The 23,217-nt window shown below is 31.9% G+C and overlaps 1 protein-coding gene across 1 annotated transcript in view; it reads left to right on the top strand.

Moving 5' to 3' along the window:
- The window catches only part of CSMD3 (CUB and Sushi multiple domains 3), a 1,293,678-nt gene that overhangs the window by 1,188,739 nt on the left and 81,722 nt on the right, over positions 1-23,217 (top strand). The window contains exons 46-53 of the mRNA XM_012443291.2: positions 3,853-3,933; positions 5,018-5,131; positions 9,454-9,642; positions 10,004-10,150; positions 12,756-12,944; positions 17,692-17,877; positions 18,954-19,148; positions 21,881-22,054. Coding sequence (XP_012298714.2) covers positions 3,853-3,933; positions 5,018-5,131; positions 9,454-9,642; positions 10,004-10,150; positions 12,756-12,944; positions 17,692-17,877; positions 18,954-19,148; positions 21,881-22,054 — 1,275 coding nt within the window. The remainder of the gene's footprint in view (positions 1-3,852; positions 3,934-5,017; positions 5,132-9,453; positions 9,643-10,003; positions 10,151-12,755; positions 12,945-17,691; positions 17,878-18,953; positions 19,149-21,880; positions 22,055-23,217) is intronic.

Here is a 23,217-nt window from a genome sequence, read left to right as displayed (position 1 = left end):
TCTTTCTCACAGTTCTGGATGTTAGAAGTCTGAAATCAGCGCATGCTCTCCCTGAAAGCTCTAGGTGAGGATCCTTCCTTGCCTCATCCTGGCTTCTGGTAGTAGTCAACAATCTTTGGCATTCCTTAGCTTATAGATGAATCACTACAGTGTGTGCCTTCATCATCATGTGGCCATCTTCCTTATGTGTCCATCTCTGTGTCTCTTTTCATTTTATAAGGAAACTAGTCATATGGAATTAAGGGTACTCCCTAATTCAGTATAACTTTAAGTTAACTAATTACGACTGCAACAATCATCTCTCAAATAACATTTTTAGGTTCCAGGAAAGGCAGGAATTTTAGGTGAAACTGTTTAGCCCAGTACAGCACGTATGAAATGGCAGGAATCTAGACTGAGATGTTGGCAGCAAGATTGGAGAGACATTGAACAAATCATAGAGTTATGTTAAAGAACATACTAGTAGAGATTGGTGAAGATTGAAAACAGAATTGTTGTAAGCTGCTTATGATTTAACCTTTTGTAGTGCTTGGTCTTCAAAAGTCAAAAGAGAAACAGATGAAAAGAGGGTTTTTTTCATTATTCCTTTCTCTTACTTTTTATTCAAAATTACATTGTTCCACCCTGAAAAACATTTTAGCCGGATCTTGCCTATATTTTAATGTTTAGCATTCTCTGACACTTAATTGTTTCTGTTTTATCCCCACTGGCAATTTTAAAGTTGGAAGTCATCTTAGGGAAGACTGTTGAGAGGCTGTTTCCCTCTTGAAGAAACCTACATTCTGTCAGTTATTAGCAAATGTTAGTTGAATTATAAGTTTAGTGACAAGAGTTAATTGCCGGACAGTGAAAAAGGTAGATAAACAAATAGCCTCTGTCATGTAACTTAAAGTCTATATAGGGACTTTAATGAACAAACATGCAAATAAATGGAAAATAACACATTTTGAACAAGTCGTGTTTACACATGCCGCAAAAAGTGTTCTGTGATTAGAAAATAACTGCGAGGGGTGGAAAAGGGAGCAGTGAGGAGGTCAGAAGAGATGTTTAGCCTGGTGACATAGAATTGGGAATTGACACACAAAGTCAGAATTGTAGCCAAAAGAATCAATGAAATCACTTAGGTAAGAATGTAGAAAACTTATTCAAAGGAAAGTTTGTTCAGAATTCAAATTTATAAAATTGATAAAAATAGAGTTGTTCTTATTGAAGTAGAGTTGGAAGACAAGGACATTACATCTGAGACCCTCTGTGGCCTCACAGTGATCCCTTAGCTTCTAGAACACATTTTATAAAATGGACAGTGATAAGAAAGAGCAGAGAATAAGACATTAGCTCACAGTACCCACATAGTCTTGGAAAAATAACATAATATCTCTGAGCGTTATAGTCTTCTTTAGTAAAACTTTATAATCTTTGGTCTTTTAAATCCTGCAACTGAGTTATCTACGTCATTCTCAGCATATTCCACAGATGACAATAGTCATAGATTCCACGTGAAAAAAAAAGGTGTTTCTTATTTAAAATTATAAAACAATTTAGTAAACATCATTCTCAGCAAACTGACACAAGAACACAAAATCAAACACCACATGTTCTCACTCATAGGCGGGTGTTGAACAAGGAGAACACCTGGACACAGGGAGGGGAGCACTATACACGGCGGTCTGTTGCGGGGGAGGGGGGATAGTGGGAGGGTGGGGAGTTGGGGAGGGATAGCATGGGGAGAAATGCCAGATATAGGTGAAGGGGAGGGAGGCAGCAAATCATACTGCCACGTGTGCACCTGTGCAACAACCTTGCATGTTATTCACATGTACCCCAAAACCTAAAATGCAATAAAAAAAAAAAAAAAAATTTAGGATTAGCATGAAGATTAAAATAACTTCCCAGGGAAGCACAAGTGAAATAATACAGATGTGAGCATCTCTACATTTCTCTAGTTTCTGAGTTGATCTCTATTCTATGGAAGATTTTAGACAAAATCTTCTCTAAGACATAGACTCAGAAAGATTTCCTTGCATAGGGCTCCCCCTATCTTCTCCCTTTTCTCTTACAGTTTTGGGATTTCTTACAATTACTTTTTACCTTTATCACTGTACCTCCTTTAAAGTCTAAGTTCAGGAAAACAATGTTCAAAGTTCCCAATTACTACCCACTAAGCATTTTATCAAAAATCCAGGTTATATTTTATGCCCTGGGCTTCTTTCCTAGCAAGTCTTTCTTTTCTAGTAGTTACCCTTCTGTACAGTGGTGTTTTACTTGCAAATTAACATCCATGCACAGCAAATGCTTGATAAGCAGGTTAAACTACTGGAAGGAAGATGTTTTAAGTGACAGATAACAATTTGCAGAAGAAAATTAAAATACATTTTTCAGCTTCATAACTCTATAGCTACATTTTGAAAAATTTTCCTTTTCTCTTTGTCCTTAGTAACCTATTTGTTTACCTATCTTTTTCACTGTCCAGCAATTAGCTCTTGTCACTAAACTTATAATTCAACTAACATTTGTTAATAACTGACAGAATGTAGGTTTCTTCAGGAGGGAAACAGCTTCTCAACAGTCTTCCCTAAGATGACTTCCAACTTTAAAATTGCCAGTGGGGATGAAATAGAAACAATTAAATGGTCTTTAGAACTGGAAAAATTTTACTTCTTTAAAGTACATCACATTCATTTCCTCTTATAGGACGCTTCCTGACCTATTCTAGTTGATGCCATAATTTTTTTTTTTTTTTTTTGCAATAGAGCAATGTTGAATGGGCTTTGAAATTAGAGGATATACAATTCAGTTTCTGGCTATGTCCTGTACTAATTGCGTGGTATTGTATAAGCTACGGTGTCTTTTGAGTCTCATTCTATGTATTGGCACATTGAGTACATTGAAAACTTCTAAGTTTAAGTAGTAAAAATAGAAATTAAAACAATTTGTCTCAGATGTTATAATAGTATAAAACATGTTTCCTGAATGAATATAAGTATAATACATTTTTAGAAGACTTTAAGAGAAAAAAAGGTTTCAATCAACAAATGATTTTGTTGTAGATTTTAGATATCATTTAGGGGTAGCAGGCTGATGCTTGGATTCATAGAGAATTTGTCATGGTAACCTTTCAATTATGCCAAATGACAATCTAATCCAATGGGACGACCTGTTCAAGTGATATAATAATTAGAAACATGACATTCAACAAACAAATATCTCAATTATATTAAAGTAGCATGGTGAGATGAGGCTCTGGAGCCAGACTACCTAGTTTCAACCCTCAGTTCTGTCACATTATCTCTGTGTGATTTGGGCAAATTCTTAACTCCCTTTAACAGTTTTCTTTTTTAAATAATGGCAACAACTAGAGAAATAGTGACATAAATTAAATAATAAAATATTTTTCTGAGAATTGAGTTAAGTATTTATAATACTGCCTGGAATCAAGTAAGCACTGAGTATTTGTTTGCAATTATTGCTGTATGCCATGCACTTTGCTAAGTGCAGGGGATTCAGTGATGAGTACTGGGGAAGACAGGCATTGAGCAAGTAAACAAACGTGAATACCTAATTCCAAATTGTGATCATGCAAAGGAGGTAAAAAACAAGATGTTTTGAACCACATAATAATAAGGACTAGAATAAGGATAAGAAATAAGGAATAAAAAGATAAGCATTGTTACCGTGGTAAAATATTTTGTGATGGTGTAGTATATTTAAAAAAATAAAGATGTAATTGAAACTTGATAAATTATGTAATTTATTTTTATTATTTTTAAACAACCTTCAATAACTTTATTTTTTGCATATGTGAGTACATGTAGCTGTTCAGAAAAGGAATAAACACATTGCTTATTTTTATAGCCTATCAGCTAAGGGTGTGCCAACCTCCACCACCTGTACCCAATGCTGAAATTTTGACGGAAGATGATGAATTTGAAATAGGTAAAGCCTATTATATTATTTTCAAAGAAAACATACATACTGCTGGCAGAACAATTTGCTTAAAAAGGATCCAAAATAAAGAATGTTAGAAACCTGTCTTGAGACTCCCATTCCCTGTGTTGATAGAGATTTATTCAGAATTTTTAAGAAGGAAGAGGAGTGAAAAGAGAAAAGGGAATATTAGACAAGAAAAAATAATTTTGCTTTTCTGAAATGTACAAGTAGAAAAAGTGTCAAAATTTGAAACCTTTAACTGTATTGTGGTGGTTCCTTCTAAACCATTATTTTGCTGCCTTCTGACACTATAATTCTAACCTTTGTTCTTTGAATTCAGGACTATGCCTGACTTGGCAGAATGAATGGGTTGTAGGACATATTAGAAGACTATTTTATTTCCATATCTTGGAAAATGCTTAGTCAATTCTACTCAATTTAATAATAAAGGTGCTTTAAAACTGAGTTGGAAATACAATCCAAATGATTAATGCCACACAGTTTGAAAAAAATGATATAAGAAGACATCTTAATGTTACCATAATAAACTTTTATTATTAATTATTATTATTATATTGATTTTGGTTAAGACACATATAGAAACTAACAGTGACTGATGTAACTTTAATTTTAATAGAAAAGTAATAAATAGAAGGCCTTCTAACTAGTTGCTATATTTTTATTTAATATCTCACCTATATCAACTAAATTATTTCCTTATGATTATTGCTTATATCCAGCTGGTATGCACCAGTACAGAGAGACTGGTAGTTCACTTTTGCCTTCAGTTCTGATGGGTCAATGTTTATTATATTGTCTTTTTTTTTCAATATTTTGAATATAACTCCTACTTATACCTAATACCTATATAATGCCTATATAATATAACTCCTATTTATACCTAATATATACCTATAACTCCTACCGATTTTTAAACATTTTGAATATAACTCCTACTTATACCTAATAACTTTTTCATGGTGATTGAAAATGACTAAAGGAGAAAATATTCTCTTATAATTGAAATCTTTGTTTATTTTTATCATCATCTTGTTGCTTATATGAAGTCTACCCTCTGTTTTTTTAATAGGCGATATTATTAGGTATCAGTGTCTTCCTGGATTTACTTTAGTTGGTAATGCAATTCTGACATGCAGATTAGGAGAACGACTGCAAATGGATGGAGCACCTCCAGTTTGTCAAGGTATTCATTCTTATGGTTATTTAATTCTTAAATATTTGCTTTATGTTTAACTTAATATAGGTAAGATTGAGAAAAATCTATTCATATAAATATAAAATATTTAACTGGAAACAATGCTATAAGTTATATAACTCATATGTGGTATTTCACTTAGAAATAGTCCACTGTTTATCAGATTTAACTTTAAACATCTTTGATTCTTCCAAGGTTAAATTGTTCTGGTCTAGCATGAAGTCAGTTCAATTTACTGAAATTATTTTGATTTTAGAGGTGGGAATGGAGGTGGAGAGAAAGGGAAATCACTTTAAATAAAGGCTTCAATGTTGATTGGTTTTACTTAGAAAGAGCTTCTGATCTAAATACTAGACTCATTAAACTTTATTGAATACTTGCTACATAATGAGGATCTGAGGGAAAAAAAAACAAATAAACAAGCAGAGTTAACAAAAAATAAATTTTAAGTGGCCTTTAATGTGAAAGCATCATGGAAGGTGGATATGGCAATTGTACAGGTGATAGCAGTATAGTGGTTGGGGAAAGAGACCAGGAAGCTGTAGATTCATATAAGTTTTAACTGCTTGTGGGGCAGGGAAAGCTTAATGGAAGCATTCTTCCCTGAGTCATGAGACAATGCCAGATGACAATGAGACTTATTCTGATAGAACAAAGATTGAGAGAATTGTCATGCCCCTTAGACAAGGGGCAGATATACATGCAGAGATAGAGAAGTGAAAGACAACAGGACATGGACTTCAAGGAATTCACTATGTTACAAGAGCAAGGCAAAGATAGTCCTTGAATGCTGTGCTAAGCTATCTTGTTGAAAAAACATGTATTATTCATTTGCGTAGTCCCTGGGCCCAGAACAGTGCCTAACACACAATAGTCATAAATGTTGATTAAGTTGAATACAATTGAGTTGCATTTTATTATTCTTCCTAGCTTTATTTTGGATTGCTTCCTTCTTTGGGATTCATTCCTGAGAATACTGGAAATCTGTTTCATGTGCAGTATTTTAACTGCTATAACAAGCCCACAATAACTTCTGATTATTATTCTAAACATACTATAATTAAAAGCATTACAAGAAGATAAAAGGATTATAGGAGGCTTCTACGGTAGCAAAAAGAAAAGCAGGAAAGCAGGTTTTGGGGTATAAATCAGAGCCAGTGTGAGAATTTCTCATGGTCTTAATGCTATTTGAACATCTTGAAGTTGGTTGGGAATTCTGAAGTCTTTCACTTATATATTCCAGACATTTATATGCCATTCATTCGGCTTTTTCCATCATGTAAGACTACTCTCTAGACCTTTAGGATTACATAGGTTTCATGTTCAGATATTTAGATAAGTGAATAGAGAAGAAAGGGGCTCAACCTTGGAGGGGTTATACATTGGAAAAAAAGTTGGGTAGACACAGGAGGTGTGAATGAGCAATTACATAACAGCATTTCTGTATTTCCCCCACATAGACTACATTGTGAGCACTTGAAGGGCAAGCTTCTTGTTTTTAAATCTGAATCCCAATTCAATAAACTTTTTAAAAATTAAAGTAAATGTAACAATTCAGATATTTTACATTTTTTTTTTGGTGTAGATATTGCTAGATACTTCACAACTTTTTGTCTCTCAGACTTTCAATGTTTTATTCCCCAAACCGGAGTTTCCTGTAGATTAGTAATTGAACTTACTCTGTCTACTGTGGAGAATACAGAAAAGACAGTAAATTTTTGTCTCCTGATAACACTCCATACACTAGCTAATACAGTCAATAAATCATCCTTTAGAATGAGTTTATGTAGAGTCTCTACATTAATTATTTGACCAGGCATTTAAGCCAAAAAGCTGACTTTACATTTTTGTTTAATTGAGTTTATTCCACAAGCTTGCTAAAACAGTCATTTGTTTGGAATCGGCTAGAATTAATCTACATAGTCTTTAGTACATTTAATTTTTTTTTGACTTTTCTTCAAAAAAAAGCAGTATCATTTTTGTTCTCTGTTTTTCTCTAGATGCTCTGTAGTTCTCTATGTTCCACTTAAAATGTGAAAAATAATTCCAAATATGGTTTTATGTAAAGAGTTCATTGTAAATGAAATCTAATGGATGCTTATATTTTTTGGTTTAAAAACATTGGCTCCAATTGAATCTTGGAGACTTTGGGCACTTTAAAATTTCTGGGCATCAATTTTATCATATGTACAATGGGGATAAAAAGTATACACATTTTTTAAAAGTTGTGATAAGGGAGATAATGTACCAATGGTGTTCAACAGTGCCTAACATATAGTTACAATCAACAAATATTTACTGTTATTCTTGGTGGTTGTCAGGCTTATTGCTATATGTTAGATAGTGTGAGTATAGATGAATTTATGTATTTGTAGTAAAGTATATTGAATCATACCATTTATTTTAATATGTTAATGCCAAAGATTTACTATTTTTTGTATTTAACTTATATATTCCATATCATTTCCAATCTTTATTCAATTTTTGTGTATTTTTAATTTTTTGAAAATCAATGTCAGAGTTCTCTTTTTAAGTGGAGAATAAATAACCTGATACCATTTATTCATTTTTTTAAACTCAAAATTATATTCATGAAGGAAAATTCTAGGTTGAAGTAAAAGAAACTGAAGTAATATCCAAAAAAATAGAAAACAGCTCTTAGCTTTAGCTATACTGTATTTTAAACTCTATTTTATAGTCAGTTTTCAAAAAAGCCATGTATTAGTTCTGGCCAGTGTTAGTTTGCAAGTTTTTTCTTTTCAAGTTATTAACATGTTTATAGAGCAATCATATGCCGCCATAATCCACTATGTTACTTACTATTTTCTATCTCCATACCTGTTGGAGACTTTATAACTCAAAATATTTAATTGTCCTTGTACCCTGTACACACTGAATATAGAAGCTCTTCACCTATTCATTATATTCCAGCAACTACATTAGTAGTTTTCAATCCTAATTCAAGTAAACATTGAAAAAGAATTCTTCTTAAAGTGCTGCTCTAATTATTTTGAGAAACAGTGCTATTTAACTCCAAAATGAAAGTTAAGGTATAGTAGTTAAATTAGGCAATGGCACGGGATGTATTTCTAAGTAATCACATCATCAAAAATTATCTAGCTTACCCATTCCTTCAGTTGCCTAAATGTTCTCAGTAAAACACTCAAAAGGTAGTCCAGTCTAAGTTTAAAACTTGTTAGCAATTATATTCATAAGACATTTTACTATAGCCATTACACTGTTCTGATAAATGGAATGTTCTTTCTTATATTCAAGTAAATCTTGTTTGGTGCATATTGGTTTACTTCTGCACAATGGACCATACTAAATAATTCCAATACTCTTTCCACACCACAGAACTTAAAAAAAATTTTTAAGAGACTAAAATGTCATCATTTGATTAAAAAGGGCTTGATCAACTTAGTCATACTCTCCATTCTAAATCCAAATTTAAGTGAGTGTTCATAATTTTGGTCTGATACATAATGCAATTGATGCCGAAAAACTGAAATTTGCTATATTTTGCAGGCTGTTAGCCCACAATTATGTTGTTTTGTCAATATATAACAATATGTTTTTTGTTTTGTCATTTACATGTTTTGCCAATATATAACAAATTTTCCGTGTTTTTATAAGTGTATGTGTATATATATATGTATATGTATATACACGTATATGATGTTAAAGCAGAAGTACTTTTATTAAATAAAACGAGTTTGTGCTTTGGGCTACATTTATGGCCTGGAGATAGTGTAAAGAACTGAAAGACAATTGGTGACTCAGAATTGTGTTAAATCCTCCTGGTAAACATATTCCTGAGATGAGAAAAGACTTTACCTGAAATGAATGCTTTGAGAGAGGGCAGTTTTCTATCTGGCCCCACACATCTGAATGAGTAGAAGGTTTAAGAGAGAAGAAAGTGAGTTAAAAAGTAAGGAAAGAAGAGGCAAGGCAAAGACATAGATAAGAGAGGCAAAGGAGGAAGAACATAAGAAGATTAGGAAAGGTTGAGGAAAGTGTGGAGAAAGAGGAAGAATTAAATGGCTTATATTTTATTTATGTATTTATTTATGTCCAGAAAGTGGTGCATCTTCCATGTAATAAAAAATAAATCAATACTATAAATTTTAAGGTCATTCCTCCAATTTTTTGAATGGTAAGTTTAATACAACTTGTCTCTTTTAACAAATAATTCAATGCATCATCCTTCTAGTTATTGAATATGAAAGCACAATACTCAGTATCTAAAATGCAGTTTTTACTGAGGATCTAAAAGACTAACACTATTTAATGACATTTTTCTTTTACAGTGCTCTGTCCTGCCAATGAATTACGGCTAGATTCTACTGGAGTCATATTGAGCCCTGGATATCCTGACAGTTACCCAAATCTTCAAATGTGTGCATGGAGCATTTCAGTGGAAAAGGGTTATAATATCACCATGTTTGTAGAATTCTTCCAGACAGAAAAGGAATTTGATGTTCTTCAGGTGTATGATGGTAACCAAGGGTTATATTTATTGGATATTCATCAATTAAGTTTAAATGTTCTAATTATACATGTAAACTTTCAGTATAAACAACTGCTTGTGAGTTTATCTTGCAGACATTATTAGAAGCATCAACATCAAATTTACTCCTACACCATATGAAAATTATAGTTAGCTCCATTATTATTTTACAAATTGTATGTCATTTAGCTATAGAAGTAAAATGCCTAAGACAAACATTTTATTTCAGTTATTGTTAATGAGGTAGATTGGCTGTGAAGCAATTTAACCATATTCTAAAGATATAAAATACTGAAGGTAAATGAAAATATAATTAGTTGTATCTAAATTGTTTTATTTTCTTTCCGAAGGACCAAATATTCAAAGTCCAGTGCTTATTTCCCTCAGTGGAGATTATTCATCTGCTTTTAATATAACAAGCAATGGTCATGAAGTATTTCTTCAGTGGTCAGCAGATCATGGCAATAACAAAAAAGGCTTTCGGATAAGATATATAGGTATGTAAACTTTATAACTCAAGGACAGATCTCCCTGGCATCTTCAGTATACTTATTATTAAGGAACAGAGACACTATTCAATTAGGCATAAATTCAAATCACAGCTTCTCCACTGATTGTTCTTGGACAATTTATGTAAGCTTTCTATGTCCTATTGTAATGATAATAATTCTACATCCCTCATATGATTTTATAAAATATTAAAAGCACTTAGGATACTTATGGCTTACATAAATCAGTTATAAATTAAATTGTAATTTTTAATACTTTTTACACATGGAATTGTTTTCCTTGAACTGACAAAAAATATTAACAGTGTTGCTCAATCATGTGTTACCTGATCTACTTAGTAACTCCTTTAAATGACAAGTTTAAACAAAGGATAAACATACAGTGGTCAAAATCTTTGTTTTAATTTTTATCCATCTATTTGTAATACTTGCTAAAATATCTTAAATATCAAAAGAGAAAATGACAAACACATTATTTACAAACCTTCGGTTTTTTAAAACGAAAAACGTTATGTCATTACTGCTTTTGCTTGAGTGATATTTAGAAAGATGTGGGCTGGAAATTCTTTTTAATACCAAGGTGACATAGATTTTTCTATATGTTTTCTTGCTTATAACGTCTACTCATACTGAAACAATCATTTTCCTGTTGAGTAGATGTACATAAATAGTCCTCCGTTATGTGAAGGTTATGTTCCTTTTCTTTACTGACATTCTAAATCATGTCAGAGGCCATGGATATGTGCTCAGTAGTAAAATACCTCAGAATCAGTCAGCTGTCTCTTTCTATACAGTGTTCAGACCATGCCTCCAAAACCATGTGTCATTGGTAATCAGTTCAACAGAAAATTTTGCTTTTATAAATATTTTATAAACAACTCTGACACTATGATTCTAAGCATAGACAGATAAATTTTGAATTTCAGTTCTAAAAAGTACACTCTTGAATGTTACTCATTTGTACAAATTTACACCTACGTATAAAATGAATACATAGAATAATTCTGTTTAATTACTTTGATTTTAAAACTCTGAGATGATAGTTTGATTTTAATTTATTAATAATTTGTCTTTCACATATTAGAATAACTTGTCACTGATGGCATATTACTACCATGTACATAATTGTATCCTACAATAAGTTTCTATTAAATTGAAAATAATTTGTCATGCACTCAAAGTAGAATTGTTTTAAAATATTGAAATATTGCCTAGCGCTGTGGCTCATGCCTATAATCTCAGCACTTTGGGAGGCCGAGGTGGGTGGATAGCCTGAGGTCAGAAGCTTGAGACCAGCCTGGCAAACATCGTGAATCCCCATCTCCTCTAAAAATACAAAAAATTAGCTGGGCATGGTGGTGGGCTATAATTCCAGCTACTCAAGAGACTGAGGCAGGAGAATTGCTTGAATTCTGGAGGCAGAGGTTGCAGTGAGCCAAGATTGCACCATTGCACTCCAGCATGGGCAACAGGAGTGAAACTTCATCTCAAAAAAAAAAAAAAAAATTGAAATATAAGATATACCCAGTCATCTTGAAGAATTTTTATACTGGAGCTTATGGTTTCTGTTATATGAACAATGTAAATGTCTTTTTATTACAGTTTTGCCCAAATAGGGCATTTACAATTCAGCACATTAAATTTGTAATGCATGATAACATAAAAGGAAACTATTCAAATTAAACAATTAGATTGACCATATTATAGGCCAATCCTTATTAATGTTGATTATTTATGACAAAGCTGGATATAAATATAATGAAAATACCACTTTTAGCCCCCAAGAACAGCTTGACATATAAAATATGTATTTTAACCTTTAGAAATGACAGGTTATGACATATATATCCTAAGTCCAATATATTTCTTACTATTTACCCCCAAAGCCTCCTTTTTTCTCAGATGAATACATTAAAGCTTCAAAAGGTAAATGGAATCTGCCATGCTGAATAGCCTCAAAAGTACATATATATGAAAAAGCTATTTGACATTATCTGTTGGCATTTCAAACTTCAGGAGATGAAAAACCTTTTTTATTTAATTGGCAATTTCTATCACCATATGTAAGCACTCTTGACAGAATGGAAACCCTTTAATAGACTGGGAAAGAGGATTATGGAATGTGGGGGATTATTTTAGACATCAACCAAAATGAAATAAATGACCTAACATGATAGAGGTTTCTGGATATAACTTCAAAGTGACATGTAAACAACATGCTCTAAAATATTGCTACCAAGGCTGTGACATTTAGGTCCCTCAAATGACAGGAAATGCAGTTTCCAAAATTCAGTTAGATATTTGTTGGGCTTTTGAACCTCCAGGATGTTAAGAAAATATATTTCAATTCAGAAGACATTTTAAGTGACAATATAAATTGGAAGAATGCTCAGAGTTAGTTATGTCTCCCGAAAGTTATGTCAGTAGGTTATTTTCAAAAGAGGATAGAGAACAATATGATGTTCATATGAATTAAAATTTACATAGATGACCACTGACCTATTTTTAAGTACTAGTCACTGTATAGGTGTTTATAACTTTTGGTAATAACTTCTGGTACATTAATTAAACACCATTTTTTTCCTTTGAAAAGCTTTCTACTGTAGTACACCAGAATCCCCACCTCATGGATACATTATCAGTCAGACAGGTGGGCAGCTTAACAGTGTGGTCCGTTGGGCCTGTGATCGAGGATTCCGACTTGTTGGAAAAAGCAGTGCTGTGTGCAGAAAGTCTTCCTATGGTTATCATGCATGGGATGCACCAGTCCCTGCCTGTCAAGGTGAGGTATATTATGCCCAAATGAATAAAAACATTAATATGAGATTAGCACCATTTAACTTTTTTATTTGGATCACTAACATTTCTGAGAATAGAAATATTTGGAAGCATATTACAAACTCCTTTCATGAAAATAAGGCATAACATCACAGAATGATAAATTTCAGGGGAAAGATACATACTGTTTTATAATTGTTCATTATTGTTAGGCAGCTTACATGTGTTAACTTTTTCCCCTTGTATACATACTTTATTCATACATTCTCCATTCCAGTTACTTTGTTAGACAATTACTGAAACAGAGTGGGAGACTGTCTTAGTGTGAAGTCTACAGAGAGGTGATAGAGAATAAGAATGGGCAAGTACACTGAAGACTGAATTTCACTCTGAGCATGCAAAATTTGTTCTCACAGCAACAAATTTAAGAGAAAAATGTAACCCACCACCTGGTTACTTTTTTCTTCAGTGGTACAGATAACACAACTGAAATAGCAATAAATAAAATAAAAAATATGTTTTTTAGTTTTTATTTTAGCAAAATGAAAAATATGTTTTCAATTTTTCTTTGTATTTTGTCAAAAATTGAGGCACTGAGCATTATATCTCACTGCAACAGAATGACAAGCTTGTTAATAAAAAAATAGCATGTTTTAGAGCTTTTGATTAAGACTTGTTTTTATGGGAGGCTGAAGCAGGAGAATGACTTGAACCCAAAAGACAGAGGTTGCAGTGAGCTGAGATCACAACATTGCACTCCAGCCTGGGTAACAAGAGTAAAAGTCTGTCTCAGAATAAAATAAAATTAAAAAAAAAAAAAAACTTGTTTTTAAATAGTAGTTGAGTCTCTTACCTAAGTGTAGTCATAGTCATAAAGACAAGTTCAACAACAGCTAAACAGAAAAACTAATAATATTGGACTTTGAAAATTTTAAAATATTTAATTCATTACATTATTTTATCAAGATGTAAATTAATTTCACATTTTATTTAACTCTAGCATGTAAAGATGCATATGGCAACTTTGAACCCTCACATGAAAAAATGCAGAATATTATATGTTAATAAATAAGAAGTCTTACTTATTATCTGTTTTTTGGTGGGTACTTATAAAATTTAAAATCAACCAATAGCAGGTTAAAATTAGCTAAGAAATAGATATTACCAGGCACTTAAAATGGGTTCTTTAACCTATTAGACTGCAATTTATAATGCACAAAATGATAGCTATCAAAGGCATATATAAAGAAGTGCAAAATGAAAAAAATTATTGTTTCTTGTTGTGTGAATGCAAGGAAAACTTAATCACTTTTTAGGATTCTGGAAAGCATCATTACTTAAGGAGTTATCAACATTGAAAGCATTTACTTCATGTAGAATAGATACATTTTAATAACGCATTAAAACAGCTACTTTCCTCTGACCAATGAAAAGCAGGAGTATTACAGTTTCTTAGTAGTAACTAATTTCCCAGAACTAGTTTGGGAAAGAATATTTAAACTCATAATTTCATAACAGAATTAAAAAATAAGCTTATATAATATATATTTTAAATAACCATTAAAATGCTCTGAATTTTAATATTTTTTGAAATTTAAACTTTTATATTTTAGTTACATAATGATTGCTGTGAAGATTGCTTTCATTTATAGTGATATACACACATACACATACACATCCCTATATGGTACATATGTAATCCTTAAGAAACATTTTGTGAGAATAATTGACTATCATGTAAAATAAAAATACCCCATACTTGCTGAAAATTTGAAATTGCTTTGGTAGAATTAGTGCTATAATTTCATTGAATATACTCCATGTCATTTACATATGGAGTTATTTTTTCATCGTCTTAAATTTAAAATTGTTTTAGTATCCAAATAGGAAAATTGAAATGTAGTTTAAAAATAAGATATTTGGTGAAGTAAAGTGATAAAATATATTTAAATCTTGCAGTCATTTCCAAAAGTTTATTTTTTCTTATTGTTAAAACAAAGATTAAGAAAAAATGTTTATAGGATATGACCTCTATTTGGACATAGCTAATTGAAATGAAATGTTTATATGTCATTGGGAAGACCTATTTGCATAATGCATCTTTTATTCCAAATTTCTTTTGCAATTTTCAGTCATTTTTCTTTTTCTTGCCTCTTGAGTCTTCTTATACATCCCTACATACATTTACTTGAGCTATAAAGTTACACAATGTGAGCATAAAGGTAGAAAATTAGTCAGCTATATCCATTTGGGCTTGGTCAGGTGTTTTATTCATTTTTGTTCTCATCAAATAACCATTTATTATTGCCCCCTCAAAAATTGAACCATCCCCATGCATACAATTATTATACAGTGTTATGTGGCAACTCACTTCGTATTCCCTGCCTCACTTTTAAGTTGTGATTTCCTGAAAGTTGTATAGAGAAGCCTCTTTGACAACCACTCAGTTATGATGACTTTTCTTCTGAACCGAATTTTCTTTCTTTTCTTCTCTTTATAAATAGCTGAGAAGTTAAATTGTAAACTATCCATCGGCACAGGAATTGTCCTATTATTTTGGTACATTGTCTCTTTTAAGTTCTAAAATAAAATCACTTTTTACTAAACGTATATGTGGAATCTATACTATTTATCTCTTTTTACTTTGATGTAGATTAAATCTGTACCACCCCAACAATCCATAGTTAATTTTTAAAAATCAGTAAACACATGATCTTTGGCAGGGAGATGGCTTGTAACAACTTGAAACTCCCAAAAGTTCTAAGTGAAAATATAAACATTGCTTTAACAGACATCAGAGAACCATTTACTTTTCAACACTATTTTAGAGGTTCTGTAATTAGAAAGCAGGGATAATAACATAATTATATGAGATTGCATGTGTAATTTAAGTCAGCATTACAGCTTTTCTGTTCATAATTTGTAGGTTACCAAATTACAAAAGATCAACTATTCAGCAGTAGGGATTCTGCTGTTCAGTTTTGACAATTTTATATAGATTTTACTAAGGTTTTTCATTTTATATTTAATTCACATGAGTTAATGAAAATTAAGCAGTGAAATAGATTTTATAAGACAAGTGGAATCAATTTTTGGTTGAATTAGAAGATGGGTGAATAGAACATAGACTTTATAATATTTAAACTAAATATCTTTATGTATTTTAGTTCTTCTGTTATGAGAGAAAATATAAATCTGTAATCCTTTGTATGAAACCTGTAAGTCTAGATAACTTTCATAAAACAGAAGGCTTCTCATTTTATAACAGTAATACAGTACATACATCAGATATTATATAACTCCAGTTTGTTCTGTGGTGACATCTTTCTGTGGAGATACGTATAAATATTTACTCTGAGTGTGACATATACACATACAAATAGGGCCAGGTGCAGTGGTTCACACCTGCAATCCCAGCACTTTGGAAGGTAGAGGCCGGTGGACTGCTTGAGCCTAGGAGTTTGAGACTAGCCTGGTCTCAACATGATGAAAACCTGTATCTACAAAAAAATATAAATCTTACCCAGACCTGGTGCTGTGTGCCTGTGGTCCCAGCTACTCGGGAGGTTGAAAGTAGGAGGACTGCTTGAGCCCAGGAGGTGGAGGCTGCAGTGAGCAAAGATCCTGCCACTGCGCTCCAGCTTAGGCAAAGAGTAGGACCGTGTCTCAAAGAAACAAACAATCAGCCAGGTATGGTGGCACGCCCCTGTAGTCCTAGCTACTAGGGTGCTGAGGTGGAAGGATTGCTCGAGCCTAGGAGGCAGAGGTTGCAGTGAGCCCAGATCACACCACTGCACTCCAGCCAGGTGACAGATTGAGACCCCTGTCTCAAAAAACAAAAAACAAAAAATCTAACTTTGATACATTGCTACCAAATATATTCTTTGATAGGTTATGTGTTTTTTGTTTTTGTTTTTTGTAAATGCCAATTGTGTGGGTATAATGCACAAATGGCAAACAATCAATTGTAGGGGATTTTTCTGTAGCCTTTTAAAGTTATAAAGTATAAAATATCTTATATACAACAAACTGCAAATACAAAATTTTACATCATTATCACATCATAGTAAGACTAATTTTCACCTAAATCAAATGTATTGTAGCTAAAAATCAAGACATTTAAGGCACATCAGTGAAATTCAGGAAGATCCTAACTAGGTTTTAATACAATAAGTCCTGGCCTTATATTTTTAAAACATATCCAATATATATGATACTTTATGGATGGTGCCCCAGCTCATACATTTTTGCTGTTTCTAAGACAAAGAAATAGCCAGCTTTCAGGTAAAATAAATCTATTTATTTTATTCCTGGCCAAAATCATGATGCATATTAGTTGCCACTCCCTTCAAAATATTTAATATTTATCTGTCAAATTGAATTAATGAAACTTGCTATGTGGTGGTCCAGTCATGGGCTTGCATTAGAGATATTCTTTACCAAAGTTGCATTCTCATATAATCCATACAAATGCTGATAACCATGCATATGATAACAAGAAACTAGGAAACCAAGAAATGAAGCATTAACAATGTACATTCATCAATTTATAAACACATTAAATAAGAATTTGGAAGAAATGATTCAAAATTTATGGTTCAGAAAATATTTTTGTGAAATATTCTGAGATTATTCCACAGGAATTGAAAAAATTCCCCATTAGTTTTGCATGTTTTACAGTTCAGCAGACTCACCTAATAAATTAAACATTTTTCTGTTTATATGATTTTGCATGTATGTATTTATTCTAGCAATTTCCTGTGGGATTCCTAAAGCTCCAACAAATGGAGGAATACTAACAACAGACTACTTGGTAGGAACGAGAGTTACCTATTTTTGTAATGATGGATATCGATTGTCATCCAAGGAACTTACCACGGCTGTATGCCAATCAGATGGAACATGGAGCAATCATAACAAGACTCCTCGCTGTGTTGGTATGTGGATCAAGGGAATTTCATCACTTGTTTTTCTCTTGGTATTTTATATGATCTGATATTTCATGTATTGTAGAATTGTAAAAACCAATCCCTAAACTGAAATGTGATGTCTAAGTCAGAAATAAAAGTTAATTAAGCTATATTGTACTATGAAGTACTAGAAGACAGTACAAGAACTTCGTAATCGTTTTTGGAAACCTCAGAATATTTATGTCAAAAAGGCACTTTTATTTAAAATAAGAAAATTTTATGTTGTAAAAAGTCTTCCTTTAGTCAGCATATGTTTTCAGTACATGTTCCCTTGAGAAAATTTTTAAAAATCGTGTTAATAAAATTATATTTTGTCACATTCCACTCTGATTTTTATAAGGATAAGTATTGTTGCAGAAATTATCCATAACTTTAAACTTTCATTGATATTCTTTTGGTTACTTACACTTAGAAGAGTTTTTATTGCTGTTGCTACTACTTCACTAGGTAAATAAGTTTACTTAATGATAAGACATTAATTCTGGTAAAGATTGGGTAGCGAAAGAAAAAAATAGAAAATATTGGTTTAAATAAAGTCTTGAATTTTCTCTATATTTCAATTGTTTCTTCCCATTTAGTACTAACATTTCCACTTAGCTGTGATTTCATTTAAAATTAAGATTGTTAAATTGTTTGCAATCTCAGCATAGGTATCTAATAAGACTTCTACTTACCTTGAAGAAGTTTTGAATTAGCTAAAGTTAATATCACAGCTCTTGCATAAAAGGCCATTCTCATAAAAAATTCCTCAAAATATAGTATTTTTTTAAACTTATAAGGAAATAAGGGAGTAGAGGTAAGCCAACAATTGGGATTCTAAGTAGGAAGAATAATAAGTGCAAGACTGAATTGTGAAACTGTTGAATATTTTCAAGAACTGCCGTGGAAAATATTAACATGCAAAAGAAATGCAGAACAAATGCTAAAGGTCCTTGTATAGTAAATGCATTAGTAAGTGAATCAAGGCAGTGGAGATGTAAAGGATGGAATAGACATAAGATACAGTGACTTGTTAGCACTTGTATCCTTTGGTTTTCGTATAGTCGTTACGTGTCCAAGCATCAATTCTTTTACCTTGGAACATGGAAGATGGCGAATTGTGAATGGCTCCCATTATGAATACAAAACCAAGGTAGTTTTCAGCTGTGACCCTGGTTATCATGGACTAGGTCCTGCCTCCATCGAATGTCTTCCTAATGGTACCTGGAGTTGGAGAAATGAAAGACCATATTGCCAAAGTAAGTATACACTCTGCTCAACTTATTTCATAAGTATGTTTGGTTATTGAATTGTTTGAATCAGTTCCTTTTCTAAACACACTAGACCAATAATTACATGATATTACTAATATGGCCATTGAGTCTAATTACATTTTTAAATTTTCTAACTATGTTTGTATGTATTAGTAAATGTTTTTTCTAGCAAATAGAAAAGTATGGGCTTTGGATTCAGAAATTTAGTGTTTGATTGGTAGATCTATTATCGACTTTAACAATGAAGTAATGTTTACTTACTACTTGCCAGGCACTGCTTTTAGTCCTTTACGTGTTTTATAGTCATTTTGAGACAAAAACAAAAACAAAAACAAAACCTTAGCTCCAGATTTAATCATTGTGTTAAAGTCATAGAACCTATAAATGGTAGAGAAATGATATTTGACCAGGTAGTCTGACAGAAATCCTTGAGTTTTTATCATGTTATGTCATATTTATTCTCTCTGATCCAAAATTCTAAAACTAGAAAATTGTAACACCTGTCATGTAGAGTTCTTGCAAAGATTTAATGGTATGACACAATTGAAATACCAGCTATAACCAGATCTTCAATAAATGTTATTGAACCAAATCGAGCGGTTAAGACATTTTATTTCCATACACTTGTATAATATAAATGGGCAGTGTCTAATATACATGAGCTAAAAGAACATAGGATAATCAAGTGAAATACCTTGAACTTCCTTTTCTATAGTTATTTATTGCCTATTTTGTTCCAGGAAATATGCAAGGCAAAAATTCAGTCTTTTAATCAGCATTCAACACAACTCTATAGTATATATTGTATAGAGACCCATGATTTATAAACAAACTAACAAAGAAATTAAAAGTCTACATAGGGTTATTATGATTAAGAAGTTTAACATAGCAGACAAGTATCTTATGTGTAATAAGTACACAAGTATCTGATATTATTTTATTTATGAATATTTACTGATTTGAAATGTATTTTTTTAATCTTTATATCAGCTTAGAATTTTTTGGTTGCCCTGTGTTCCAAAATAATCATATTAATGAATTGAAATATTAAAAATATATTTCTAAATTATATCTGATATTATAAAATATGCCATCATCTGTATTTCTAGTATTTTTTTTTTTTTTGAGAATGAGTCTTGCTCTGTCACCCAGGGTGGAGTGGAGTGGCGTGATCTCAGCTCACTGCAACCTCTGCCTCCTGGGTTCAAACAATTCTCTTGCCTCAGCCTCTTGAGTAGCTGTGATTACAGGTGCCCGTCACCACGCCTGGCTATTTTTTTTTCTGTATTTTTAGTAGAGACGAGGTTTTACCATGTTAGCCAAGCTGGTCTTGAACTCCTGACCTATATTATCTGCCCTCTTCATCCTCCCAAAGTGCTGGATTTCAGGCAGAAGCCACTGCACACAGCCTGTATTTCTAAATTTTTGTACTAGTCCTCCAAGTTTTCTCCCAGGATCTTTCTCTCACTGCAGCCCCCTTGTTCTTCCAGTGTAATTTGTTTTCAACCGGGACGTGGATAGGAATATTTCAAAGAGCTAGGTAATTATTACCTACAACAGAAACACTCATTTAATCAGGTTTTCAACAAATGTTTGTCTGGTTCTATTGTGTTAGATTCTTTATTATATAGAATAGTTTAAATGACAAATAAGATTGGGTTGCTGCCTACAGGTAAGAATGAGGAAAAGGCAAGGCATTTAGGAATTGCAATTTGTTGAGAAAAAGAAAAGAATAGTATTTTTTCCAGTCCTCCATTTATTCATCTTTTAAATAGAAATAATACAAATATTAGAATTAATGATATTAGTATATCAATCATATTAATAGCTACCTCAAAATATTTTTGGGGGGATGAGCTCAAAACCATCAGTACATTTTAAATTTGATGTGCAACTCTTGAAAGTTTGCTAATTGTCTATTTCTCTGACAGCTATCTAAAACTTAAAACTGAAAGCCTAGAGAGTTGTTTTGAGCATTACATAAATGAAAACACTAATAATAGCACCTAATACATAATAAATGCTGAGTGAATATGATCATATTGTTTTTATGCTAGATGGCAGTTCATTTGTCTTCAAATTTGAAGAAGTCATAAGAAAAGGGTTCTATATGACCTAGTAATCCAGTTAAATTTATTTTCTTCAATTTTTTAAAACTTTAAAAAAGCAGGCAAATTATCATTATATCTAACAGATCTTATGAAAATAAAATATTTTACATGTAAAACTCAAACTAAGTTCTTGCCAAAAATTATATTGTAATTATTATTTCAATGTTGATTTAGATATGAAGAAACTTTGGCTCGGGTAAGTCACAAGGCTTGCCAAAAGTTACTTGAAGTAAAAGATTTTAGATTAATGGATTATTCTCTCTTTAAACTTGTGATTTTTTTCATCCACTATAACCAGGTTGACTAAGCAAAAAATGCAAAAAAACAAAAACAAAAACAAAAAACAAACAAACGAAAAAACAAACTTCATATCTCTGTCACTTAGAAAGTTCTACGGGAACTTAAAGAGGATAAATTTTACATATGTCATCGCTTTTGTCTATACCTTCACACTCATTCAAACATGTTTTACTAATGTCAATTTGTAATTGTACCTGTTGTAAATACATCAAATCATAGGAAACTCAAAATGATAAAAGCATTGTTTTGTTACAAGTGCAGCTTGACTATATTCTTAAGGGTTTTTATTTATTTATTATTTTAAAGTTATTTCCTGTGGAGAACTACCTACACCACCAAATGGAAATAAGATTGGAACTCAAACTTCATATGGCTCAACAGCTATCTTTACCTGTGACTTGGGATTCATGCTTGTGGGCTCTGCTGTACGGGAATGCCTTTCCTCAGGTCTTTGGAGTGGATCTGAAACCAGATGCCTAGGTACAGATTTTTCATTTATTTTTACCAAACCTCCCCCTGCCTCCCACTCTTGAAAGGAGGCATCCCTTTTCTTCTAATATGAGATAGTAAGTTATATTCATTCAGAAAGGAAGTTAAAAACCAGAAAATACTTATCTTTAAAAATGGCTCATGATAGAAAAGCTACTAAATGAAATAATCAACTAACATTCCTAATGAAATCTGAGACACATTTTCTTCCAAGCATGGTGAAAATACAAAGTGAAAAAATATATATATAAACTAATTGCTGAAAATTGTATATCTGCTTACTTAGCTGGATTAATCGCTGTAGCTAGTCATTCTAAAGTGTAGTCAACTCTCCTTTCACCTATTTGCTTAAGGTAATGACTAAAGAAGATAAACAATGTTTATGTCTAAACACCTTTTTCCCTTTTTATTTCATAAGATTTCAATATGCATAAAACTAATTTCTATTAAAATTTAAAAAAATATATTTTTTGAACCTGATTTTAGGCAATTAGGCTGTTTTCCCCTTAGAGTTCTCTGAATTTATTATAAAAAATGTTTAGTTAAAAATCTGAACTAGTTTATTCTTCTTACCCCTTCTCTTTTATGATGAAAATAATATTATACTTTTGATTAATCTCCTTTTTCAAAGATTTCAAAATTACTTACTAAGAAAATAGTCTGATTTATGCTTTATTTTCTCTAAAATGATTTCAAGATATGACAGCAAGTATTGAATTAGGTAATGCAAATTTTTCTAATGATTATTCACTTATCTGTTGGAAGCAAGGCATGATCCTTTTGCTTACTAATTTAAAAATTGCTGATTATCATGAATAGAGTACTGCAAAATTTGCACATTGTTTTTCTATTTAAAATGTTAATGTTTAAGAATATGACACATGGCAGAAAAGTCTATACTTACATACTGTGTTGCTAATAAGCTTGAAAATATTCATGGAAATATAATTATATTTGAAATATCAAAGACTATAGTTAGAAGTTTTTGTTAAAATGTCTTTTTTCCCCTTCTTAGACACATCTGTTAATAGTTATACTTGAAAGCCCGGTGACAATATCTTTAGAAGAGCACACATATTTGAATACACACAGGGAAGTTCTGAGCCCCTGGGGTCATTAATGGACCAGGCTCTGGGTATGAGATGGGGTTCCTC

This window comes from Aotus nancymaae, unplaced genomic scaffold (genome assembly GCF_030222135.1).
Source record: "Aotus nancymaae isolate 86718 unplaced genomic scaffold, 86718_ANA_hifiasm-v0.15.2.pri h1tg000036l, whole genome shotgun sequence".
In the NCBI taxonomy this organism is placed as follows: Eukaryota; Metazoa; Chordata; class Mammalia; order Primates; family Aotidae; genus Aotus; species Aotus nancymaae.
The sequence above is the reverse complement of the archived record's forward strand: the minus strand, read 5'-3'. Positions and strand labels throughout refer to the sequence as shown.